The 20,750-nt window shown below is 44.5% G+C and overlaps 3 protein-coding genes across 5 annotated transcripts; 2 read left to right on the forward strand and 1 right to left on the reverse strand.

Moving 5' to 3' along the window:
* The first annotated feature begins 2,287 nt into the window (after nt 1-2,287).
* On the forward strand, nt 2,288-13,131 carry DLAT (dihydrolipoamide S-acetyltransferase). The gene is made up of 14 exons (XM_034069469.1): nt 2,288-2,585; nt 3,105-3,206; nt 3,546-3,670; nt 3,789-3,945; nt 5,086-5,212; nt 5,586-5,776; nt 6,295-6,460; nt 6,700-6,767; nt 7,536-7,628; nt 7,720-7,827; nt 8,383-8,498; nt 8,769-8,931; nt 9,095-9,231; nt 9,946-13,131. The coding sequence occupies exons 1-14, from the start codon at nt 2,361-2,363 to the stop codon at nt 10,073-10,075; spliced, it is 1,908 nt and encodes a 635-aa protein (XP_033925360.1). The 5' UTR covers nt 2,288-2,360; the 3' UTR covers nt 10,076-13,131.
* On the reverse strand, nt 12,561-14,879 carry PIH1D2 (PIH1 domain containing 2). Its single transcript, XM_034069470.1, has 4 exons — nt 14,522-14,879; nt 14,001-14,246; nt 13,209-13,474; nt 12,561-13,093 (listed from the first exon to the last, which is right to left on the reverse strand). The coding sequence occupies exons 1-4, from the start codon at nt 14,877-14,879 to the stop codon at nt 12,947-12,949; spliced, it is 1,017 nt and encodes a 338-aa protein (XP_033925361.1). The 3' UTR covers nt 12,561-12,946.
* On the forward strand, nt 14,518-20,247 carry NKAPD1 (NKAP domain containing 1). Of its 3 annotated transcripts, none has more exons than XM_034069473.1 (5): nt 14,518-14,735; nt 16,279-16,379; nt 17,343-17,498; nt 18,029-18,082; nt 18,887-20,247. In XM_034069473.1, the coding sequence occupies exons 2-5, from the start codon at nt 16,297-16,299 to the stop codon at nt 19,407-19,409; spliced, it is 816 nt and encodes a 271-aa protein (XP_033925364.1). In that variant the 5' UTR covers nt 14,518-14,735; nt 16,279-16,296; the 3' UTR covers nt 19,410-20,247. The 3 variants fall into 3 exon arrangements, with proteins under 3 accessions (XP_033925364.1, XP_033925363.1, XP_033925362.1); XM_034069472.1 differs by lacking the exon at nt 14,518-14,735 and adding an exon at nt 14,960-15,066; XM_034069471.1 differs by lacking the exon at nt 14,518-14,735 and adding an exon at nt 14,975-15,195.
* Nucleotides 20,248-20,750: the final 503 nt, after the last annotated feature.

Below are 20,750 nucleotides of genomic sequence, written 5' to 3' on the forward strand. Positions count from 1 at the left end.
GGAATACACTGTTTGGAAAAGAAACAAAGAGTTTCTTCCTCCCTGGGTATAGTTTCTTTGTTGCATGATCTCTGGTGTGTTCATAAAGAGAGCATGGGGTTGCTATACTGAAATCAATTGTATTTGAACAGCAGATTTTTCTCAAGTGTTTCTTGCTTCAGGTTTTTCACACCAGTCTTATTTTGGCAAGAGCCATGCACCCAGGCTTCATTCTTATGGAGAAAATTAAGACGATTTTCAAGGCTTGTAGTTGCCAGTTCCATATCTCTCTGCTACTCAAAGATGAGCAGTTTGGAGCACTGAAGACACAGGAGGCTGTTAATATGATCAGAGCTTCTAATGGATAAGTCTTCAATCCTTGTCCCTACCTATTCAGTTTTACCATGAAGAAAAAAGTTGTTATCTGATACAGTAGCCAACCTGTTCTTGTTCTTAGATCAGCTCAGATAACTAACCATGGTCACATTTAATACGCTCACTGCCACTAGAGAGCCAAGGCCTGAATCTTATCTGGAAACACATGTTCTCCAGAGCAACAATGGGCTCTATTTGAGAAAGGGCTTGCTTTTTAGGTGTGGCAGTGATGTGCCTTTCATCCATGCTAACACCACATGTAAGCTAGGACAAAAGAAGACAAGAAGATGCTATCAGCATCTGCTGAGAAACAACTGATAGCAATGCTCTGTTCTTGGGTTCCTACATGCAGCTCCCCTCTGTGGTAGTGAAGATGGAATTGCTGTCACTGAAGCTGAAAGGCTGCTGCTCTAAAGCACTATATCCCATAAACAGTCTGGGTTCACCCTTCTTTTTGTATTGATGCTGCAGCCTCCTTCGTACATTTTATCTTTGCATTGGTTGAGAGAAAGGGGTCTGGAAGAGGTAAGAAATGTTAGGCATAGGGATAAGAAGTATCAGGTGGGAAAGCTGTTGGCTATATATTTCTCTCTGATAAAGGCAAAAGATACTATGTGTTTTAAGTCAGTCTGGCACTAAATCAGTTCACTATAACATTGACTTCAATGGGTTTATTCTGGGGTTGCGTTCTTAATATTATACCCAGGACTCACTTTTTTACTGGTTTAAATCTTTTTGTCCAGACTTTCTTCAAATTTACTTTCCTTGTTTGTGTAACATACATGCTCTGTGTAAGATTATGTTTTCATTGAAACTCGGGTATTTGCATTCATCACTTACGGCAGCTATTCTAAAGCCTGTTCTCTAGGGAAGTGAAGTTTTATCTGTACATCTGAACCAGACGTACCTGCCTGGGGAATCCTTGGATTAACGAACCAGTTATCTCAATAAAACAGGGTTTGCAAACTGAGGCTGTTCAGTGCTTGAAGGGGAGGACGGCTTTGAAATGAGAAGGCGCAGGTAGGGAATAAAATCAGTGCATAAATCAGTGTGTTTAAGGTTAGCACCCCCTTAGTCACGGAGAAAACCTTTTTAATCACTTTTCCACAATGTCTTAGGAAAGCATTTATTTGTTTTCTGAGACACGGGAGACGAACAGACTTAAAACTGCATTTGCATTACTTCTAAACTGTCATGACCAGCACAGAATGCACAAGCTTTGCTCGTCTGCCTTGGTGGTAACAAATGTCACTGCTTCTGCACCCAAGGTTGTGTAAAGTGCTGCAGCAGGCTGAGCTCAGCTAAGACAAGACCTATACACTTAGGAGCAACCACTCCCAGTCATTTAACGTGTTAAAGCAGCAGTAATGCACATGATGGGATTTTACTGTGTACGGTGTTAGCCAGCTAAGCCCTTTGCTCTTGCGCGTTCCAACCCCATCATAACACTGCTTCCAAAGGGGCAGTCTGTGGTTGGGGGACCTGTGCTGCTGGATCCCGGGCACAGAACACGTCCTGGCTTCCCGTGGCTCCAGCCACACCTGGGCTCTGGCTGAGCTGGAGCCCATGGGATAGCGACCAGGACAGTCCAGGAGGGGCTGTTGCAATTGTGGGTGTGCGTTGCGCAAAGACACGGGTACAGGTCCGCTTACAGCTCCGCTTTGTCACCGCCGGACAGGCTCCTGTCACCGACCTGAGCCATAGGGCTGTACGTTCCCCCCCGGCCGCTGCAGCCCCGGTGCCACCACCGGTCTGAGCCATAGGGCTGTCCGTTCACCCCGGCCGCTGCAGCCCCGGTGTCACCACCGGCCTGAGCCATAGGGCTGTCCGTTCCCCCCCGGCCGCTGCAGCCCCGGTGTCACCGCCCCCATCCCCATCCCGGCCATTACACAGTTAACTCTCCCGGCCGCGCTTTACGGCAGCGTCGCGCTGTGCCGCACGGCGCCGTGCCCGCACGGAGGTCACCGAGCAGCGGCTCAGGGCCCGGTTCCGGCTCCGGCTGCAGCATGTGGCGGGTGTTGGCTCGAAGGGTGGCCCGGGGAGCGGCGGGGGCTGCTCGGGGCCGCTGCCGAGCGCTCAGCGGTGCCGGAGCCGGAGGAAGCCGCGGGCCGGCGGCGGGGGCTGGGCCGCTGAGCCGCGGCCCCGGCCTGCGGCCCGGAGGGTTCCTGCTGCCCCTGGCGTGGCCTCGGCTCATCCCGTGCCGCTGCTGCAGCCTCCCGGCTCACCAGAAGGTAAGAGGTTCCTTTTCCCCCGTCCCAGGCAGGCTGCAGGCCCCTCTCCTCCCTCCCACCCTCCCACCAGTTCCTCACAGGCTCCTATGCCTTCCTGCTTCGGGGGCAGCCCTTTCATTTTCTATACCTTTTTTTCCTGTCATTGGGCAGCTCAGTTTGCCCCGGGGAATCTGCACTTTTCTTCCTCAATCCTGTGGTTCTCATACCCTTGCCACTACCTTGAGTCCTTCTGCCATCAGTGGGTACCACCTCCATTGCCACTAGTTCTTTTTCCCTGTACCTTTCTTTGTCCCTTCTTATAGCTTCTCCTTTCCTTGGTCAGCCCCATCTCAGCACCCCAGTATTGGTTTGCTCTGGGGTCTTACCAGGAAACTGGAGACAGTCATGACCTGCTGGGAATTTGCAGAGTCTCCTTTGTGCCCCCTGTTGCAGCCTGTGCTGAGGATCTATCTGTACTCTGTGCTTGGGGTTCCTGTTATCAGGACTGTCTGGGTTGTAACACTGCCCTATTCCCCACAGGTGGCCTTGCCAGCTCTGTCCCCCACGATGCAGATGGGCACCATTGCACGCTGGGAAAAGAAGGAGGGTGACAAGATCAATGAAGGAGACCTCATAGCAGAGGTATTCTGGGGACATAGGCTGCGCTGCATTTCTAATGAGCTATGTGTGCATCCTGGGTTCTGTCCCTGGTTGCACTCATTTGAACAGATCTCTTGGGTCCAAGATCACAGATGCTGTTGGGAACAAGTGTGATAGCCTTTCAAAACTGGTTGCTGCTTTTCTTCTTTCTGAGCAGGAGCAGCACTTCACCTGTTTGAGAGCATACTTGCCTGGGATTGGTGCCACAGGGTGATTTCTTTCCAGAACTGTGTGTGTTGTGGCCATATACTATCAGACTGGAAAGCTTTGAGAACACTCACCTTTTCTGCTGCCATAATGATATCCTGTTATCTCTCAAAGGTGGAGACAGACAAAGCAACAGTTGGCTTTGAGAGCTTAGATGAATGCTACTTGGCCAAGATCCTGGTGCCAGAAGGCACAAGAGATGTTCCCATTGGGGCCATAATATGTATCACCGTAGAAAAGTATGTATTTCACTAACCTTTGAGTTGAATTTTCTCTCTCGGGGCTTCTTGGGTGTCTGTGTGAAAGGCTTAAGAGAAAGTCATCTGACTTCTTTTGTGGTTCTGTGTTTTCATCTAGGCCTGAACATATTGATGCCTTTAAAAATTATACTCTAGATTCTGCAGCATCTGCCCCCCCTGCAGCCGCAGTGCCTCCCCCTCAGCCTGCAGCTCCCTCACCACCACCTCCGCCTTCTCCTCAGGCTCCTGGCAGCTCCTACCCTCCTCATATGCAGGTAAGAGAGCATAGCTTGTGATTTAAGTCTTGTCGCACTCATTTTCTGTGTTTGGCATTGCTGGCTCCAGGGCATTTTATCAGAACTGCTCTTTGGGAAGTTATTAGCTATGGTTGCAGGAGTCTGTGCCACTTGAATTGTTGCATGCTTAAAGCAGGTGTTAGGGGAGGTCCCAGTAAGCTTTTTCAGCATCCCAGCTGCTAGTAGAGGAGGTTCCTGTCCCTACAGGATTGTTTTGCAGTCTAGAAACAATACCTGCTGTATCTGCATTATTTGGATAGTGCTGGTATAAAAAGACCTTGTGCTAAGTGTGAATAAGCTCAGAAGATGCTGTTCACATCTCGGGGCAGAACTCAAGTCTAATACTCTGATGAGCACACACCAGATGGGTTTGTGGGTGACTAATAATGAGTTGTATTTGTGGATAATCTATTTACTTAGATATTGAAATGTATACCTACCATAGTTGTATTTGAGCACTTTGTAGCGGGGTGTTTCTGTGACATTAATTTGAAAAAGAACATTTGAAATAGTAAACCTCATTCCACAGATGATGCATGTGGGAACTGATTTGTTTGAGATGTTACGCAAGATCAGTAATTGAACAAAGAATTAATTAAGGCCTTCTTAATCTGACTTGTGTTTTATCTATTAGATGGGCTTATTTCACACTGCTTGTCTTGTCTGTACAGTTTTGCTCTGAAGCTATACTCACCCGTGCTGTATTTGTTGCACAGCAATATGTATGTGCAAACATACAACATCTTTGAGTGCTTATTGGAAGATCAGTCTGTATAGCTTTTAAAGGGCCAAACCTGTTTGTCACAAAGTGACTTGCTTCAGTCTTTCATTTTGCTTTGCAAATAGTAGCTGCAAAACATTCCCAATGTGATGGTGGTAATAGTTATTTCGATATATAGGTTACTTGCTCTTTGCTTTTGCTTACTTTCTTGCTTAGGCTTTGATGAAAGGAGCCAACTAGCAATAAGAGATAGCACTTTTCTTTGCTGTAATGGAGCCAGATGCATTAAAGGCTGGCTACTTCTTTAGGTGGGCATCATTTAGTCAGGAGTTAAAGCTGTGTTCCTGTTCCTTCTGTGTGACCAGAATCTGATCCTCTTGTATTCTCTGACTTCACAGATCACTCTCCCTGCCCTGTCACCTACCATGACAATGGGCACAGTGCAGAGATGGGAGAAGAAGGTTGGGGAGAAACTGAGTGAGGGAGACTTACTGGCAGAAATTGAGACAGATAAAGCCACAATAGGTGAGTCAACTCCAAAGCCAAGAATGGATGAGGTGCCCCTTAAAGAGGAGAATCTAGAATACAATCTGTGCTAACTGTTCTCCTAGCTGCTCAGGACGTGAAGCTGTGGGGCAACCAAAACAAGTTTTGCTAACTTCTCATTCCACTGGAGAGCTAACTATCAGAGCTCCTAAAACCACTTCCTATTTCTTCATCAATCCTTCTTAGTAATGTGCAGTGTATGGAGATTTTTCCTAGTAGTTGCACTGAAAAGGATTCTCTTGCCTACTAAATATAGGACATGGTTTTAGTTACTGAAGTCTTTAGAAGCAGCATTTAGAGGAACTTCTCAGCTGCATCAGGAACTTAACCAGTTTTGTTTCTTTCCCTTAAGGCTTTGAAGTGCAGGAGGAAGGCTACTTGGCAAAAATCTTAGTGCCTGAAGGAACAAGAGATGTGCCATTAGGAGCAGCTCTCTGCATAATTGTGGAGAAAGAGTCTGATATTCCAGCCTTTGCTGACTACCAACCCACTGCAGTAACGGACATCAAGGCACAAGCTCCTCCTCCCCTTCCTCCTCCTCCAGTAAGGACAATTCCTAGAATGTGAGAGAAGTTATGGGGACCATGAAGTTGTCTGATCTGACCTGTTCTGCTAGTTTGATAGTGTGAGGCATTGTCTCCAGCAGTAGTATTTATGATTGTATGAATGCAAGGCCAATTTATGTTGATGATAGGTGACCTAAGAAGTAATTGCTAATTGGCCTTCCAGAAACTGGATCAGGTAGTTACTCATTACAGTCTTCTCTAGCCTGTTGCTTGTGCCACTTCTAATGCTTTATCCTTGAAATCCAGCAGCATAAGTTACTTGCTTGACTCTTCTTTTGGGTGTATACTTAAGCAGCTTAGTTGGCCTCCTTCCCAGGAAGCTTCTGATTTAATTTCTGCCCCTGAGAAACTTCTCTGAACCTGAAAATTCTTTCAGATTAGTGACTATTTTTGTTATTCTCTAGACTGGTAATTAGATGGTCCTGTTCTCTTACTGTACCTCCAAAGCCTTTGCTGAATGATCCTGAAGCTAATGGCTTTAATTCTTCTGTTAAGGTAGTGACAACTCCTGCTGCTGCTCCTCCTCCTCCTCAGCCTTCTGTTCCTTCTGCTCCAGCAGTCCCTACAGCTGGGCTGCCTGCCGAGAAAGGAAGGATCCTGGCTAGTCCCTTGGCAAAGAAAATTGCAGCAGAAAAAGGAATTGACCTTGCCCAAGTGAAAGGTAGGTTGTCTTTCTGCTTCCTTACTTTCACTGTCTAGTGTTTGTCTTTTTTCTGTCTTTTCACACTGTCTGGTGTCTGTCTAGTGCCTGCATAGTCAGGAACATCCTGACTGTGCAGCTATCCTCACCAGAGGTTGTGTTAAGCGACTTCTCTCTGTTGAGTAAAACTGGTACCTTTAGAAACAATGCCCTGTCAAAAATGCTTGAAACCCTCTTACATTTTTCTTTGACTCTTCTAGGTACTGGACCAGATGGTAGAATAACAAAGAAAGACGTGGAGTCATTTGTGCCATCAAAGGTTGCTCCGGTGAGTAGGCATGAGATCTGTAAGAGTAGATACTTGATTATAGTGATGGAAATGCTCTATAGAAATGCAATTACTATCTGAAGATGTTATCCCTGGATTGGTTGGACTATGATGCTGTGTGGGCTATGGTGACTGTTAGGTTGTAAAGTTTAGTCTGTCAGATACATGGATGAAGTTCTCTTCATTTGTTTGTCCTCTGGTATTTCACTGAGGCGAGAAAAAAAAACGTGTGTACTCCCAACCCTTCATATCATTGATACGTTGTTATGGATTGAGGTAAACCCAGTCCCAATAGATTGCTGAAGGTGGCAATTAGAATGAAAGCCATACTTATGAACGAAGAACCTGCTGTCATTATTGCCACAAATCTGTTGTTACTCAATTGCTTGTCTTTTATATGAGATGATAGAAGTGTTGCTTTGTATGCTGCCGGAGGGGATGTGGCTGAATGCAGTTTGTGAGTGCCTTCTAAGGTACATCTGCTGTACCCAGAACAACCATCTAGCAGGATTTAGTATTCTGGGAGCTTCATAGCAGTGTATATCAGTGTTGCATTTTTAAATGATTGAAGTTCTGTATTTAATAATCAAATATAGGACTTGGAAAGAACCTAGTGGATACTGGAGAGGTGAGGCTAGAGAGTAGAAATATCTGGTGCCCTAAAGCAAGAGGCAGCTTAGCCTCAGCACTTGTCCCACATAGTGAATTGCTCTGCAGGATTGATATTTGGATAGGACTATGAATTATGCTGACTTTCTCTGCTTGCAGGCTCCAGCAGTAGGGGCAGTTCCTGCAGCTGCTGCAGTTGCAGCAGCACCAGTGGGGACCTTCACAGATATCCCTATCAGCAACATTCGGAAGGTAAGAAGATTTTATTCCTTTCTGAGAATGCTTTGCAGGATAGAATTTTCCAGATTAATTTATTTTGATTTCTTCTATTGTATACCCTCAGGTCATTGCTCAGCGGTTGATGCAGTCTAAACAAACAATACCTCACTATTACCTTTCTATTGATATAAATATGGGAGAAGTACTGGTGCTAAGGAAAGAACTCAATCAGGTAAAGCATTTAGGCATGGTGAGATTGTGTGCGTGGAGAAAGCTGAATTCTTTCACAGGTTTACCCACCTGGCTTTCTGGTGATATGCCATTTTGTCTTGGAAAAATTATTCTTTTCAGTGCCTTTTCTACCTGTTGTGCCTCAGTTCTGGACTGTCTGTGATAGAATGAGACTTTTTATCCAGGCACTGTGCACTGATTTCTGTCTTCCCCAACAGGGCCACTTTGCTCTGCTTGGTGTTCAGTTCTTCCAGCTGGGAAGTTGGACAAAAGGGTAGAAAGGTTTTAAGAATAAAAAGGGTAGAAAATTTATGTGAAATAATAATTCTAAGTCAAGTTTGGGGGGAAAAAAACAGACATTAATAAAGGTTGTACCTTCTTAAATTATAAGAGGTACCTCCTAAACTGTCTTGGCACTTCAAATATTCATGTTTACGAGTAGCGTGTTTGTTTTCTAACAGTTCATTTAAACAAGCCTGCATGGCAGTGACTGTCCAAGTTAACTGAGGTAATGTGTAAGAGACAAACTGACACTTCCATATCTCTTTATTTACAGGTGGTCTCAGGTAACACTAAGCTTTCTGTCAATGACTTCATAATTAAAGCTTCTGCTCTGGCTTGCTTGAAGGTGCCTGAGGCAAACTCTTCATGGATGGACACAGTTATCAGGCAGTAAGTTAAGGGTACAGTCAAAGCCAGAAGCTTTGTTTGGTAGGCTCATGGCAAACCAGCAGACCTGCTGAGATTTATAGGGAGGGGAACAGATATAATGCAAAGGTTGAGAAGCTTTTGTTGATGTGCTAAGAACTTTGCATCCAAGGCCAGTGTGCAAGGTGAAATAACTGTTGCAAAATTAATAATTTAGAGTTGTCCAAACAGTTCTGAAAGTTACTGTCCTTGTTACCATGCTAGAGTAACTAGCATCTCCTTTGTGTCTTGCAGAAATCATGTGGTGGATGTCAGCGTTGCAGTTAATACACCTGCAGGGCTTATAACGCCTATTGTGTTTAATGCACATATAAAGGGCCTGGCTTCCATTAGTAAGGATGTGGTTTCTTTGGCAGCTAAAGCCCGAGAAGGTAAACTGCAACCTCATGAATTCCAGGTGAGAAACTCAAATTGCTATTAAACGTTACTGCCCTTGATTTCTGTTCAGAAGTCCTGTTTAGAATGAGCAAAACCTATTCTGTGATGTTTTAGCCATGTTTGTTAATATTCCACATGAAATAGCTTTTGTGAGTTTGACTATGAATGTCTTTTTCTTGTAGGGTGGTACTTTCACGATTTCCAATTTAGGAATGTATGGGATTAAGAATTTCTCTGCTATAATCAATCCACCTCAAGCCTGCATCCTTGCAGTTGGCTCCTCAGAGAAAAGGCTAGTGCCAGCTGATAATGAGAAAGGGTAGGTGTGCATCTGATTCTGCATATAGTGAGCTTCTGATTTCAAGAAGTTGATATACTGCTTTCATGACCTTCTGAAGTACAGTGAGATCTTCTATGAAGGGGTCACACAGGTTAAAGAGAAATGCAGGGACTGATGAATGACCTGCCATACATTTTTCTTGCAACTTCTTTGCAAGTTAAGGAGAAGCTGTTTCTTTCATTGAGGCCTAGTCTGGCATCCACAACAGTCTAGGCAACTGTTCTTGTTTAACAGTTTGATAAAATTTGCATTTAAGGAAAACCTAAGGGAGGGATTATACATAATGTATATATATACATTGTATATAACGTTGCCTTGGTTGAAGATTGAACTTGTGTAGATCCAGGAGAATGTTTTGGATTATTTAAATGTGTTAACAGTCTGACATGTAGGGAAGCTCGAAGCTTTTTGGTAAAATGGCTGTTTGTCTTTGATTGTGTGAGGCTGCTCTTGTGATTCAAGGATAGATGAGCTTCCTGTCCTAAAGGGAGCATGCAAATGTGTTTCTTAATTGTAGAAAAGGAATTGATATGATTTTGCTGTATGATGTAATCTTTTTCAGAAGTCCAAAGGGAGAAATATCTGCTGCCAAGCACTGTTATTGCTGCTTCCCTGATAGAAGCTATTTTTGCTTTGTTACTGGCACTGACTTCCAGAGGTCTGTATTAACCTTTCCTTTCTTTACTCTTTCAGATTTGATGTGGCCAGTATGATGTCTGTTACACTTAGCTGTGACCATCGTGTTGTAGACGGAGCAGTTGGAGCACAGTGGCTTGCTGAATTCAAGAATTTCCTTGAAAAGCCAGTAACCATGCTGCTATAATTTAACCATGCAAGCAAAGTTTTTCTGGATCCCACTGTTATGTTTTAAACAAGCTATTTAGACGTGAGTGTTCAGACTTATTAAAAGAGTTCCTTTTTTATTTTAAATATGTATTATATTATCTGGTAATGTTATTACCAGTCTGTACAGAAAAAGTTTGCAAAAGTGCTTTTCAGAGCAATATTACAGCTATACTGTATTTTTATACAGTTAACTTGCAAACTCTTCCAAAACAGAGTTAAGCATCCCAGATTTAAGTTATCCAGGCAGTATGCATACTGCCATCCGCTTCTAAACTAGGGTGAACGGGGAGGTGGGGAGTGCACACCAAGCAATTTCATCACCTCTGTTCTTATTAATTTGAATTATGAACATCTCTTCGCAGGAGTTCAGGTGAGATGGTAACTGAAACGTACAAGTTAGTTAAAGGTGGATTCCCTTACTCACGTTTTCTGCTGGGATGGGTAGTATGACATGCACTAAGGGACTGAAGCGCCCGGGAATAGTTTCTCAAAGGCCAAGTGCTAGCATTCCAAATCTCTCTTTGGAATTTGGCACTGGTCTGGACCTTCTCAGCTGTGTGATCCCTTTTGAGCACTTTAAGGTGAAAGAGCACTGATATCTGTGGGGTCACAGCTGTCAGATACCACAGGGAGTGCTTATCTCCTTGTGGACTTATACTTACATGTGCTTTCTGTATGAAAACTCTAATTGCTGTTCCTCTTGTTAATATCAGACTAGGATGACGTGGAAAGTAACCGTTTTGCAGAATGTTTAAGAAAATCTGTGTGCTGGCACTGACTATAGGCAAATCACACACACTAATAATCCCATCAGTGGATATTAATCCTGTGATGACTCAAATGCTTGGAATTTTTTTCCAGGCATTCTGACATGGGAATCTGTGAGTTAGTCACTGGTACTGTGGTTCTGCAATGAATTGTCTATGTTGTTCCAGCCTCAGTAGGCAGCAAAATATGCTACCATACATATATTGTATGTAAAATGCTTCGATAGTTTGTTGGACTTGTGTCCACTTATCCCAGTCATTGTATTCTGAAAGGGGTGCAGTGCTGAACATTCTTAAGCTCCATTTTCCACATGGAAATCTTAATGTGCAAAGGATGGCTGTGTAGCAATTACAAAGTGCCCAGGAGAACGACAAGGGGGTAGAATTCTAAGAAAAGGAAAGGAAAAGTTAAAGCTGTTCTGTATATTGCAGTAAGTACTGTTTCCTGTAAAGTTCTACAACGTTCACTAAAGATACTGGAAGAAAATATTATGGAAATTAAATATTTTTGTGGGAACTGTTTAATGTCTGGTTGCTGTGATACCTGGTTTTCATGCCTGGCTTAAGCAAAAAGGTGCATTCAAGGTTTAGCTTTTGTTTAATGTTCGAAAATATCTTGGTTCCAGACTTGCTCTAGTGAACCTATGTTCTATTAAATGCTTGGAATTGACAGCTACTAAAACATCTTCCAGTGCTTTTGTATTCAGTTATGTGTGGCTTACTGTACTGCTATAGCACAATCAGGGGTGTTTAGCTGATCAGTCTGATCATGAAACTCACCCTATTAACCTGAAATTCTAATTACAGATGTTCCAAAACAATACATGCTTTATTAGTATCATGTAGCAGTGAACTTGAATCTTCCTGGCTTCCTTGCTGCAGCGCACCTCAAATTCTGGTTACAGAGACCTTTCACTCTGGAACACTTGCAACTGAAAAAATCCTGCCCAGTGCTTGTGCACTGAGTGCTGATAGTGACTTCTGGTCCTGCTTGCGTCCTGCAGCAGGCCAGGTCAGCTCATGCAATGGTGGAATTTCACCTTGAACTTACAACTATTACCACTGAAAAGTGTCTCAGTGCAGCCAGAAGTCTCTTTGAAACAGAGAATGGAGAAAGCTAGGAGTTAACTGCACTTTCATCAGTCTGTATTTTAAAGTTGCGGCACAAAACCAATTTGTCTGTTTCCATTTCTGATTCGATGAGTATCGGTACAGAAGCATGGTTGTAATGCACATGTTGTAAGCCGTAAGAATGACATACTACCAAATCAATCATAAAAATAAGATCACTTGAACTTTTGTTTGTCCCTGTGCCAATTCTAGTCACGCTTAGTAATCCTTGAAGCTGTTTTGTGTTGCTGTTTGTTGCTTTGTATTACTTTGTATTTTGTGTATTACTGTAAAATAATGCAGGTGTTTTTTCCTAGTTGAAGTACTGCAAGATTGTGTTTGGTTGCTAGCTTCACTCCAATCATTCCTGAGCTTTGAATCTGTAGATGTTGTTTTGAATGGTACAGAACAGGTCTGTTTTTTGGGGTCTCATTCAGAGATTACAAAACCAGTAAGAACTGAGGTCAAGCATATAAAGTGACTACACAGCCTATTCCTGTTAAAATCAGCAGGGATTGTCCTAAAGGGATTTGAGAACACCATGCAGGGCAACTTGTAGAACTGTGTATGACACGCCTCTGCTGGTTGTTCCAGTATTAAACACGTGAGACCTGAATAACCGTGTTTATCCAGTAATCAATTTATTCTGCAAAAACACTTCACAACTGTTAACTGCTGTACCTTAAGGCAAAATGAATGATGCGGTAAAGCATGTATGCATTTATGGTCTTTTACTACAGCTGTTAACATATTCAAGTCACTCCTTGAGTATTTGCAATTTTTAAACTTACTTTTGTCCTAACTTTTGTGGTGTTAATGTTCCTTCAGACTTCCTTTTCTACATGCACTCGAGGTATTCACCCCTGAAGTTTAAAGAAACACAGCTCATCACCATCTAAAAGTTAGGATTCTCATTCTGAGCTTTTTCTTGTTCTGGCATCTGTAAACATGAACTGGACAGAATGCAGTCTTCAAGGATCTGGCTTGGCAACCAGCACTGTGATAAACAATATCCGTTTTCCTTTGTTAAATACAGCTGTAGTTGTTTCTTCATCCACCAGTTCTGGCAGCTCTAGTTGTAATTTGTATTTTCCAGGGACTTCAATGACTATGTCATCCTGAACCAAGAAAATTAAATACTTGGTTAACTATTTGACAATGAATTAGCAGTGAGTGTTTCTAGGAAATGGATACTAGACAGAAAACATAGGATTGTTATTTCTGTTAGCTTACCTTTGAAATTCTCAGATCACACTCAGAAACAGAGCTAACCTTAGGCAATTCAATTCTGAGTTCAATTTTGAGTGGTTTCTTGTTTGCATCCTTTACAGTGATCATTTCATAGACAGGGGTATTGAGCTTCTCTGGCATTTCAGTGCTAGCAATTTCCTCTATCAGATGCCCTTTTGACTGCATCACATGTTCTTCCTTCAGCAGGACTGAAGCATTGCTGCAGTCCTCAGCTTCCATAGTGCGTAGCAGCTCCTCAAGTGTTAGTTCTTTCAAGAAAAGGAAATTTTTCACACATATCAGTTACAGAAGTGTAATGTTATGACACTTGACAAATACATCGTGAAAGTTTTAACTGTAACTAATTGGCATTAACAGCTTTGTGAGTTGAAGGCTGTTACTGGCAGTTTTCCTTCGCCCACAGTTATATTGCGAGTGGGTTAAAAATTATTGTTTTCAGACTGCTAGTTACAGCAGCAATCCCTTTTACTCGGATTCAGGTAAAAGAAACTTAAGCACCTCAAAGGATTAAATGTTAAGAGAGTTCCCATGTTTAGTGGATATTAAAGAAAAGGGAATATGCTGTTCCAGTGTCACTATGTTTTCTCAGTTGTAAAACACCAGAGATAAATGCAAATAGGCCAGCAGGGTTAAACTACTGTCTGGTATGAATACCTCTGACTTGGAAGCATTTGGATTATGCTTAAGGCAAGAACTGGGTTACAGATGAGGCTGGAGTGAATTTGTTGGAGAATCTAATAGGTCAAAGGAAAATGAGTGCATGTCTCTACATACCCTTCTTTGTGTTCTGACTGAGATGTGGAGCTGGCCTCTGCCTTCCTCTCAGACGCTGTTGCATCGTTTCCAGGCTTCCCTTGCATTTGAATGATTCGATGGTGTACAAATGAGAAAGAGTAAGGTTGCATCGTTCCTCAACAAATTTAAGTGTCAAATGGATCAAGTGCTCCATTTTCTCTGGGTTTTCTTGTCCCCTCTGAAGAACCTCTGGGTTATATGCAACATCTATAATGCTGTAAAGGTCTATAAAAGTAAGTTATGTGTCAGAATTATTGTGCCAGTGTTCTTTATAGTCACTTTTAAGAGCAAAGGAAACTAATTCGTGACTTCTGGGCAGAGATGACTCTTATCAACCTCACCTAGACAAACACCCGGAGCCGAGAGCTGGCGCCGGCTCAGCACCACCCTCCGTTACAGCGACAGTCTGCGTGTGATCGCCACGCACTGCAGCAGTGCAGGAAGAAACGCATCCGGGGCGAGGCGCAACCCTTTCGGGACGTACCTCCCTCACCACATACATGTTCCAGCGGCCCCGCACTGACAGGCGTGGGGTCGGTGGGGCCTTTGGGGGCCGGGACCCTCTTCCAGCTGCACACATTGATGAACAGCGGCCTCCGAGCACCACCCTGCAAGAGACCGACCCGCGGCTGAGCGCACCGCTCCGCAGCACCCGCACCGGAGGCCGCGGCCCCGACCCTGCGCACCCACCGCGGGGCTCGCCCGCAGGCACAGGTGAGGCTCCGGGGCAGCGCAGAGCAGCTCGGCCTCTGCCCGCTGCTGCTGCAGGAGCCTCCGGTAGCCCCGGGGGTCGTTCTCGGCCAGCTCGTCCAGCAGCGACCAGAGCTGCGCGGCCCTCGCCAGCGCCGCGTCCGCCATGGCTGCCCCCGGTCGCCTAGCAACGGCCGCCGGAAGGGCGGGGCCCGGCGGGTCCGTCGGTGTTCCCGTCCTCCCGCTGCTTCCGGCCCCGCGGCCTGTGGCGGAGCTGGGAGCGGCCCGGAGCCGCCGCGGGGTGCGGAGGAGGAGGCACCGTGCGGGGACCACGTCCGGCTGCGGGGGTGCCCCGGTGAGCGGGCCCGGGGGTGCCGGTGGGGCCGGCGTCTGCAGGGCCGTGTAGGGCCGGAGGATGTCCCGGGTGCCGGTGGGGAAGGTGCTGTTGAGGAACGTCATCCGGCACACGGGCGCGCACAACAAGGTACGGCCGGGGCCGGTGGGGGCTGTTCCCCCTCTCTGCGGTGACTCCTCCGCCTGGCTCTGCCCCGTGCCCGCTTCTGCGGCCGGTGCTGTCCGCGGGTGCGAGTGCAGGCGCCCTGGGCATCACCGGGGGCTGCTCCGCGGTTCGGGACTGCTGGTGCTGCCTCGGTAGTGTGGGGCAGGCGGAACGGCCGGGTTGTGACCGGGGATGGGGAGCGCAGGGAGGAAAGGAGCTCGTTGAAATCAGCCGTGTAAACACCGTTAGTCTCGTTTCAGTTCAACCTGGTTTTGAGTTCTTATCCTGGCGAAGGAACGTGCATAGATAGATAAATAGATGTGTGCGTGTATGTATATGTCTACACCTATAAAATTTGTGCTATGGAACATATTCTTTCAAGATTTTATGATAAATGTGGTTTGCTTTTTTAGAAGTAGTAAATCTTTGTATTTTGTCTTGTACTGTGTATGTATTGTTAATTGCATCAAAGAATTTCAACTTTTTGTTAATGTGCACAGGCAGTATTTTAGTGCGAGATTAAGAAACTCCATTAACTTTAGCAAGAAACTCCATTAACTTTAGCAAACTCTTGAATGAATTCCGGACATAATTCAGCAGGTCTAACTTGTTTGTTTCATATGTTTATAAAATTACTTATTTACTGTCAGTGTCCATAAGCATAAGTATGTATTAAACCACGCAGCATCTGCATGTTGTGTTTTATTAGCTTGTCATGTAACTTCTCATTTCATCTTGCTCCTTCCAGATGATATTTATACACTGCGTTCTCTAATAGTATGTGTATTTAGGGTGGTAATGAATAACAAGGCAGGGTAGCCAGAACAGATGAGATAGTGAAATCAGGCAAACCCACCATTTCTGATGCAGTTATTCTCATGTGCTTTGTTATGATATTACCATCAGGAGGTTCTCCTTTTGGTTACAGCTACTAGAAAATAATCTGTTTGAATATGGTAGGAAAGCTTGTTGTGAATTTTGTTAGCAGGAGTGTTGAGCTAATATTACATGCTGCTTGTCTGTAAAGTTTCCCTAATGTTACTCTTGTTTTCCTTCTGTGAATTTCAGATTCAGGAAGAGACAGAAATGTGGAAAATAAGGGAGTGGGAAAAGCAAACCGAAGAGACCTACTGGAAAAGGCAGAGCAGAATGCTGTCAGACACCTCCAGGTGGGGTTTGGTTGTTTAGAGGAGTTAATTGTCTTGTCTTAATTGCTAAATTGATGAACTCTTGTTTGTTACAACACTTTAGGAGCATTCTGTGATGAATGTGTGTTTACAGTATATGAAGTCAGACTACAGATACATTTATTTTCTCCTTAATGAGTAAGTGTCCTGGGTTCAGCAGCAGTCATTTTTCTCCTCCTTAGTAGCTGGTGCAGTGCTGTGTTTTCAGCTTTAGCCTGAGAACAATGCTGATAACACACTGATGTTTTTAGTTGTTGCTAAGTAATGCTTAATCTGACCAAGGACATATTGAGTCTCATGGTCTGCCAAGTGAGATGGGGCATGGGAAGCCGGGAGAAAGCAGAGGCAGGACACCTGACCCAAGCTAGCCAAGGGGTATTCCATAGCACAGCACATCATGCCCAGTATAGAAACTGGGGTGAGTTACCCAGAAGGCCCAGATTGCTGCTGGGGTCGAGCTGGGTATCTGTCAGCGGTAGCTGACAAATTGTATTGTACATCACTTGTGTTTGTTGTCTTATTTTCCTTTCCCCTTTTAGTTTTATATTTTCTCCCCTTGTTATTTCCCTTATCATTATTATTATAGGTGGTAGCAGTAGTGATTTGTGTTATACCTTAGTTACTGGACTGTTCTTATCTGAACCCATGGGATTTACATCCTTTCAATTCTCCTCCCCATCCCTTTGAGAGCTGGGAAGGGGAGAAAAAAAGGGGGAGTAAGCAAGCAGCTGCTTGGTTCTGAGTTAATAGCTGGGCTTAAACCAGGACAGTAAGGTTTTGTGAGAGCTGTTAGTGGTGACTCTGTTAAAATGATAGCTGGTCTTCTTGCATAGATGGACATTGAAGCCTTGCTGCGTTTTTGTTCCTCTCACTGGACTAACCCCTTGTTCAGAAATTCTCTGCATCAGAGCTGACAGCTGAAGAACAACTGTTCTCTTCCCGCAGCAGCCGGATGCGCAGTGATGGCTTTGATGAGGAGGGCCACAGGCCTGACTGGAAAGGAAAGAACTCACAATTTCTGGACCTAGTTGAAGATGATCTCCTTAGGGCCCGATCCTGGAATAAAAAGCTGTATGAATGTGAAGCCAACATGCCAGACAGGTCTGTGGGGGAATCATGTTCTGTGATTATAATTAATTCAAACACCTTCTGGGGGTCATGTACCAAGAAGTTAGTACATTTGTCTTTCCAGTCCTTATTCCTATAAAGTAATGCTTGGTTTTATTTTGAGAATAAGTAACATGTATGAACTTATGTAGTGTCACAGGATAAGTGATACGAGTTCAACTATAGAGTCCCTAAGTCACAGTTATGAGCAAAAGCTCAGCCTTAAGCTTATTACTTTGCCCAAGGAACTTAAAAAGTTACTGCTCTCCAGGGTTGTTTTAAGGAAACTTGAATTGAAGTTAGTCCTGATTAGAAATGGAAAGGAGGCTGAGAACATCAGGTATATTTAAATGGTACAAAACAAATCAGTTATATTTCCTTCCTTTTTCTTTTGGTTGGGAAGGTTCTGATAGCCCTTCTTTGCTATCAAAACTCATGTTCATTCTGTGGTTCTGTCTTTTCAGAGTTATATTTTTTCCTTAAATACCTTGTCAGTTTCTATATCTGGTTCTGCTTTCTTACAGATGGGGTCACAGTGGCTATAAAGAGTTATATCCTGAAGAATTTGATACAGATAGGTAAGGCAACTAGGTGGAGTAATGTGTCTGAAATCTTGATCTGTCAGGTTATGCAGGGAATTTGTTAAACTGAACTTTAAGTTCTGAGTATGGATCAGCCTTGACTGTAAAGCAACATTGTTTAGTTACAGATACCTGCTGAAAAAAATCTGGTTCATTAATGTGGTTCCCCCTTGTCTGAGTCATAGGAGGGGATTGCATCTTTTATAGTAATTAGACTTGCATCACTCTAGTGATAGGACAAGGGGTAATGGGTTGCAACTTAAACAGCAGAGGTTTAGATTGGATATAAGGAAGAAATCCTTTACTCTTAGGGTGCTGAAGCACTGGAATGGGTTGCCCAGGGAGGTGGTGAATGCTCCATCCCTGGCAATGTTCAAGACCAGGTTGGATGAAGCCTTGGGTGATATGGTTTAGTGTGAGGTGTCCCTGCCCATGGCAGGGGGTTGGAACTGGATGATCTTAAGGTCCTTTCCAACCCTAACTATTCTATGATTCTATGATCACATACAATATTTGTCAGGTTTACAGATTTGAAGTAACCTGCTGTAAATAAGTTTTTATCACTCAGTGGCTTTCAGTACATATTCTCTGAGGTTCTGGCTCAAATACCTTAAGCAGAGGTATTAATAAGGTGTGCACCCAAGCTGTTACTAAGTACTTGAAACAAAAGTGCAGCTACCTTCTCTGTCAAAGCATCTGCTTTCCTGCTCTAGCTAAATGATGGGCTTGCTTTGAGACAGAAGCCACTGCTATGTGGCTGCCTGTCTGCTTCCTTTTGACGATCCCGTGCTCTTCCTACAGTGACCAGCGAGAAGGAGATGCCCAAAGTGCTGTCAATGGGAAGAAGAAATCTCATCTAGAAAAGCAAACTGCTCGGGAATCGCACAAACGGAAGAAAACAAAGAAATCACACAAGAAGAAGCAAAAAAAGCGATTGCACAAAAAGCGAAAGAAAAAGAAAAAGGAGCAGGGGAGAACATCATCAGATTCTTCCCAGGAGAGTGAGTGCTCAGAAGAGGAGACTTCAAGCACTCGAAAAGGGAAACACAAGCGCAAGAAAAAGACCAGGAAAGTGCCTGCCAGGGAACCTACCTCCTCTTCTGGGCAGGAAAGTGACTTTTCTCATGCAAGCAGCTCAACCACCAGCAGCTCTGAGGACAGTGAATCTGAGGAGAAAAAAGAGAAACGGCCCCAAAAAAAGAGAAAGAAACGTCACAATTCTGTGTCAGAGAGGCACAGTGAAGTACCGGAGAAGAGGAGCAAGAGGAAGAACTGGAAAGTGGCTGCTGATGAAAAATCAGAGGATAGCTCGGATGAGGACTGATGAGTCTAGGCTGCAGATCAACCAGTAAGGTAGAGGACAGAGGCAGGTATTTGTCTTTCAGCACTGCCCCATGGTACAAGTCGTTACAACACTGTGGTTTATATACATCCTGCCAGCCCACGGGGGAGAAATGAGCCTTGGCAGCCTGCAGTAGGTGCCCCCTTGCTTTTCATTGACTTGACATTCAGAAACCCAGGGGAGCAGTTGTGTGCCTCACATACTGGCTAGTCCTGATAACTTTGGATTTATTTTGTGTGACCTCTGATGCAAGAAAATGTTACAGGCTGTCTGCAGGGGAAACTGGCACGTTTGCACCAAGGTCTTTTTGTGTTTTGTTTTTCTCCTAAGTTTTAACAGGTTGTTTTTTTGGGTTACCAAATCAATGACCAAGACTTGCCATAGGAGAAGGGGAGAGACAAAAAGTCTGGTAACAGAGGAAATGTCACTGGGTTTAACCCTACAGTAGCTTTGTTTTCCCATCCTCTAACAAAAGCAGACCTTTATGTTGGCATGTACATGGTCGGGTGGGTACAGAAGTGACATCCCAACTGAAGGTGCAGTGACTCCTTCCATAATGATAAAGAATACACCAGTGCATTTGTGTGTGTTAGACTACTCTCCAAATCCTGGCATGGGCTGGCCGTTGCATTCCACCTTCCCTTCATTCTCTCTGGGGGGATGCTGAAACTATTTGTGCTGACAGAGGAGCCTTGGTGAGTGTTGTGTTCTGTTTCTGGTCTGCCTAATGTATTACTGGAGAAATCGGTACTGGGCCGTTCTCCCTGCAGCTGAACAGCCAAGCCTTTTGACACAAAAATAAAGAAATCTAGACACGTTTGATGCTTTTGTCATTGTTTTGGAGTAAAGCCTGGGGACCAAGCACAGGCCTGAGAAGTGTGGGTGGTCCTTGTGTCTTCCCTGTGCCTCTTTCTGCTTCACCAGACCAAGTGGCTGTGGAAGACTTAGAGGAGGTGAAGTAAGGAAGGCTGGAATGGGAATTAGCTATCGGGGAACATGTACTGTGCTGATGTGTTTTTGTGTCAGTGACCAAGCACAGCTCCAGCTTTAGTCTATATCTAAAGAACAAAACAGTGTCAGTGCCCATAGGGCCTGCTTGCTGTCCCCCTCTTTCACTTACAAGTGCTATCGACCACTAGTTAACACCGAGGACTTGGACAAAGCAGTACTGCAGAGTCAGTTTTCTTTCAGCTCTTTCATCGCAGCCACTTCCTGCTCAGTCAGGCGATAACAACGCAGGAGCTTTCTGTGCATCATGGGCACTGTCCCAGAAGGGGTTTATTTTGTGTCGCGGTTTCCATCCGCCTGCAGGTGAGGAGCCTC

This window comes from Melopsittacus undulatus, chromosome 15 (genome assembly GCF_012275295.1).
Source record: "Melopsittacus undulatus isolate bMelUnd1 chromosome 15, bMelUnd1.mat.Z, whole genome shotgun sequence".
In the NCBI taxonomy this organism is placed as follows: Eukaryota; Metazoa; Chordata; class Aves; order Psittaciformes; family Psittaculidae; genus Melopsittacus; species Melopsittacus undulatus.

What these genes read in the sequence shown, in the direction of transcription:
- DLAT (XM_034069469.1), top strand. Translation starts at nt 2,361, where the DNA reads ATGTGGCGGGTGTTGGCTCGAAGGGTGGCCCGGGGAGCGGCGGGGGCT. An exon ending in CTATCAGCAACATTCGGAAG is followed by an intron (nt 7,629 to 7,719) that starts GTAAGAAGATTT and finishes GTATACCCTCAG; the next exon opens with GTCATTGCTCAGCGGTTGAT. An exon ending in TAAGGAAAGAACTCAATCAG is followed by an intron (nt 7,828 to 8,382) that starts GTAAAGCATTTA and finishes CTTTATTTACAG; the next exon opens with GTGGTCTCAGGTAACACTAA.
- PIH1D2 (XM_034069470.1), bottom strand. Translation starts at nt 14,879, where the DNA reads ATGGCGGACGCGGCGCTGGCGAGGGCCGCGCAGCTCTGGTCGCTGCTG. An exon ending in GTGCGGGGCCGCTGGAACAT is followed by an intron (nt 14,247 to 14,521) that starts GTATGTGGTGAG and finishes TTACTTTTATAG; the next exon opens with ACCTTTACAGCATTATAGAT. An exon ending in GTGATCTGAGAATTTCAAAG is followed by an intron (nt 13,094 to 13,208) that starts GTAAGCTAACAG and finishes TTCTTGGTTCAG; the next exon opens with GATGACATAGTCATTGAAGT.
- NKAPD1 (XM_034069471.1), top strand. Translation starts at nt 15,127, where the DNA reads ATGTCCCGGGTGCCGGTGGGGAAGGTGCTGTTGAGGAACGTCATCCGG. An exon ending in ACACGGGCGCGCACAACAAG is followed by an intron (nt 15,196 to 16,278) that starts GTACGGCCGGGG and finishes TGTGAATTTCAG; the next exon opens with ATTCAGGAAGAGACAGAAAT. An exon ending in ATGCTGTCAGACACCTCCAG is followed by an intron (nt 16,380 to 17,342) that starts GTGGGGTTTGGT and finishes CTCTTCCCGCAG; the next exon opens with CAGCCGGATGCGCAGTGATG.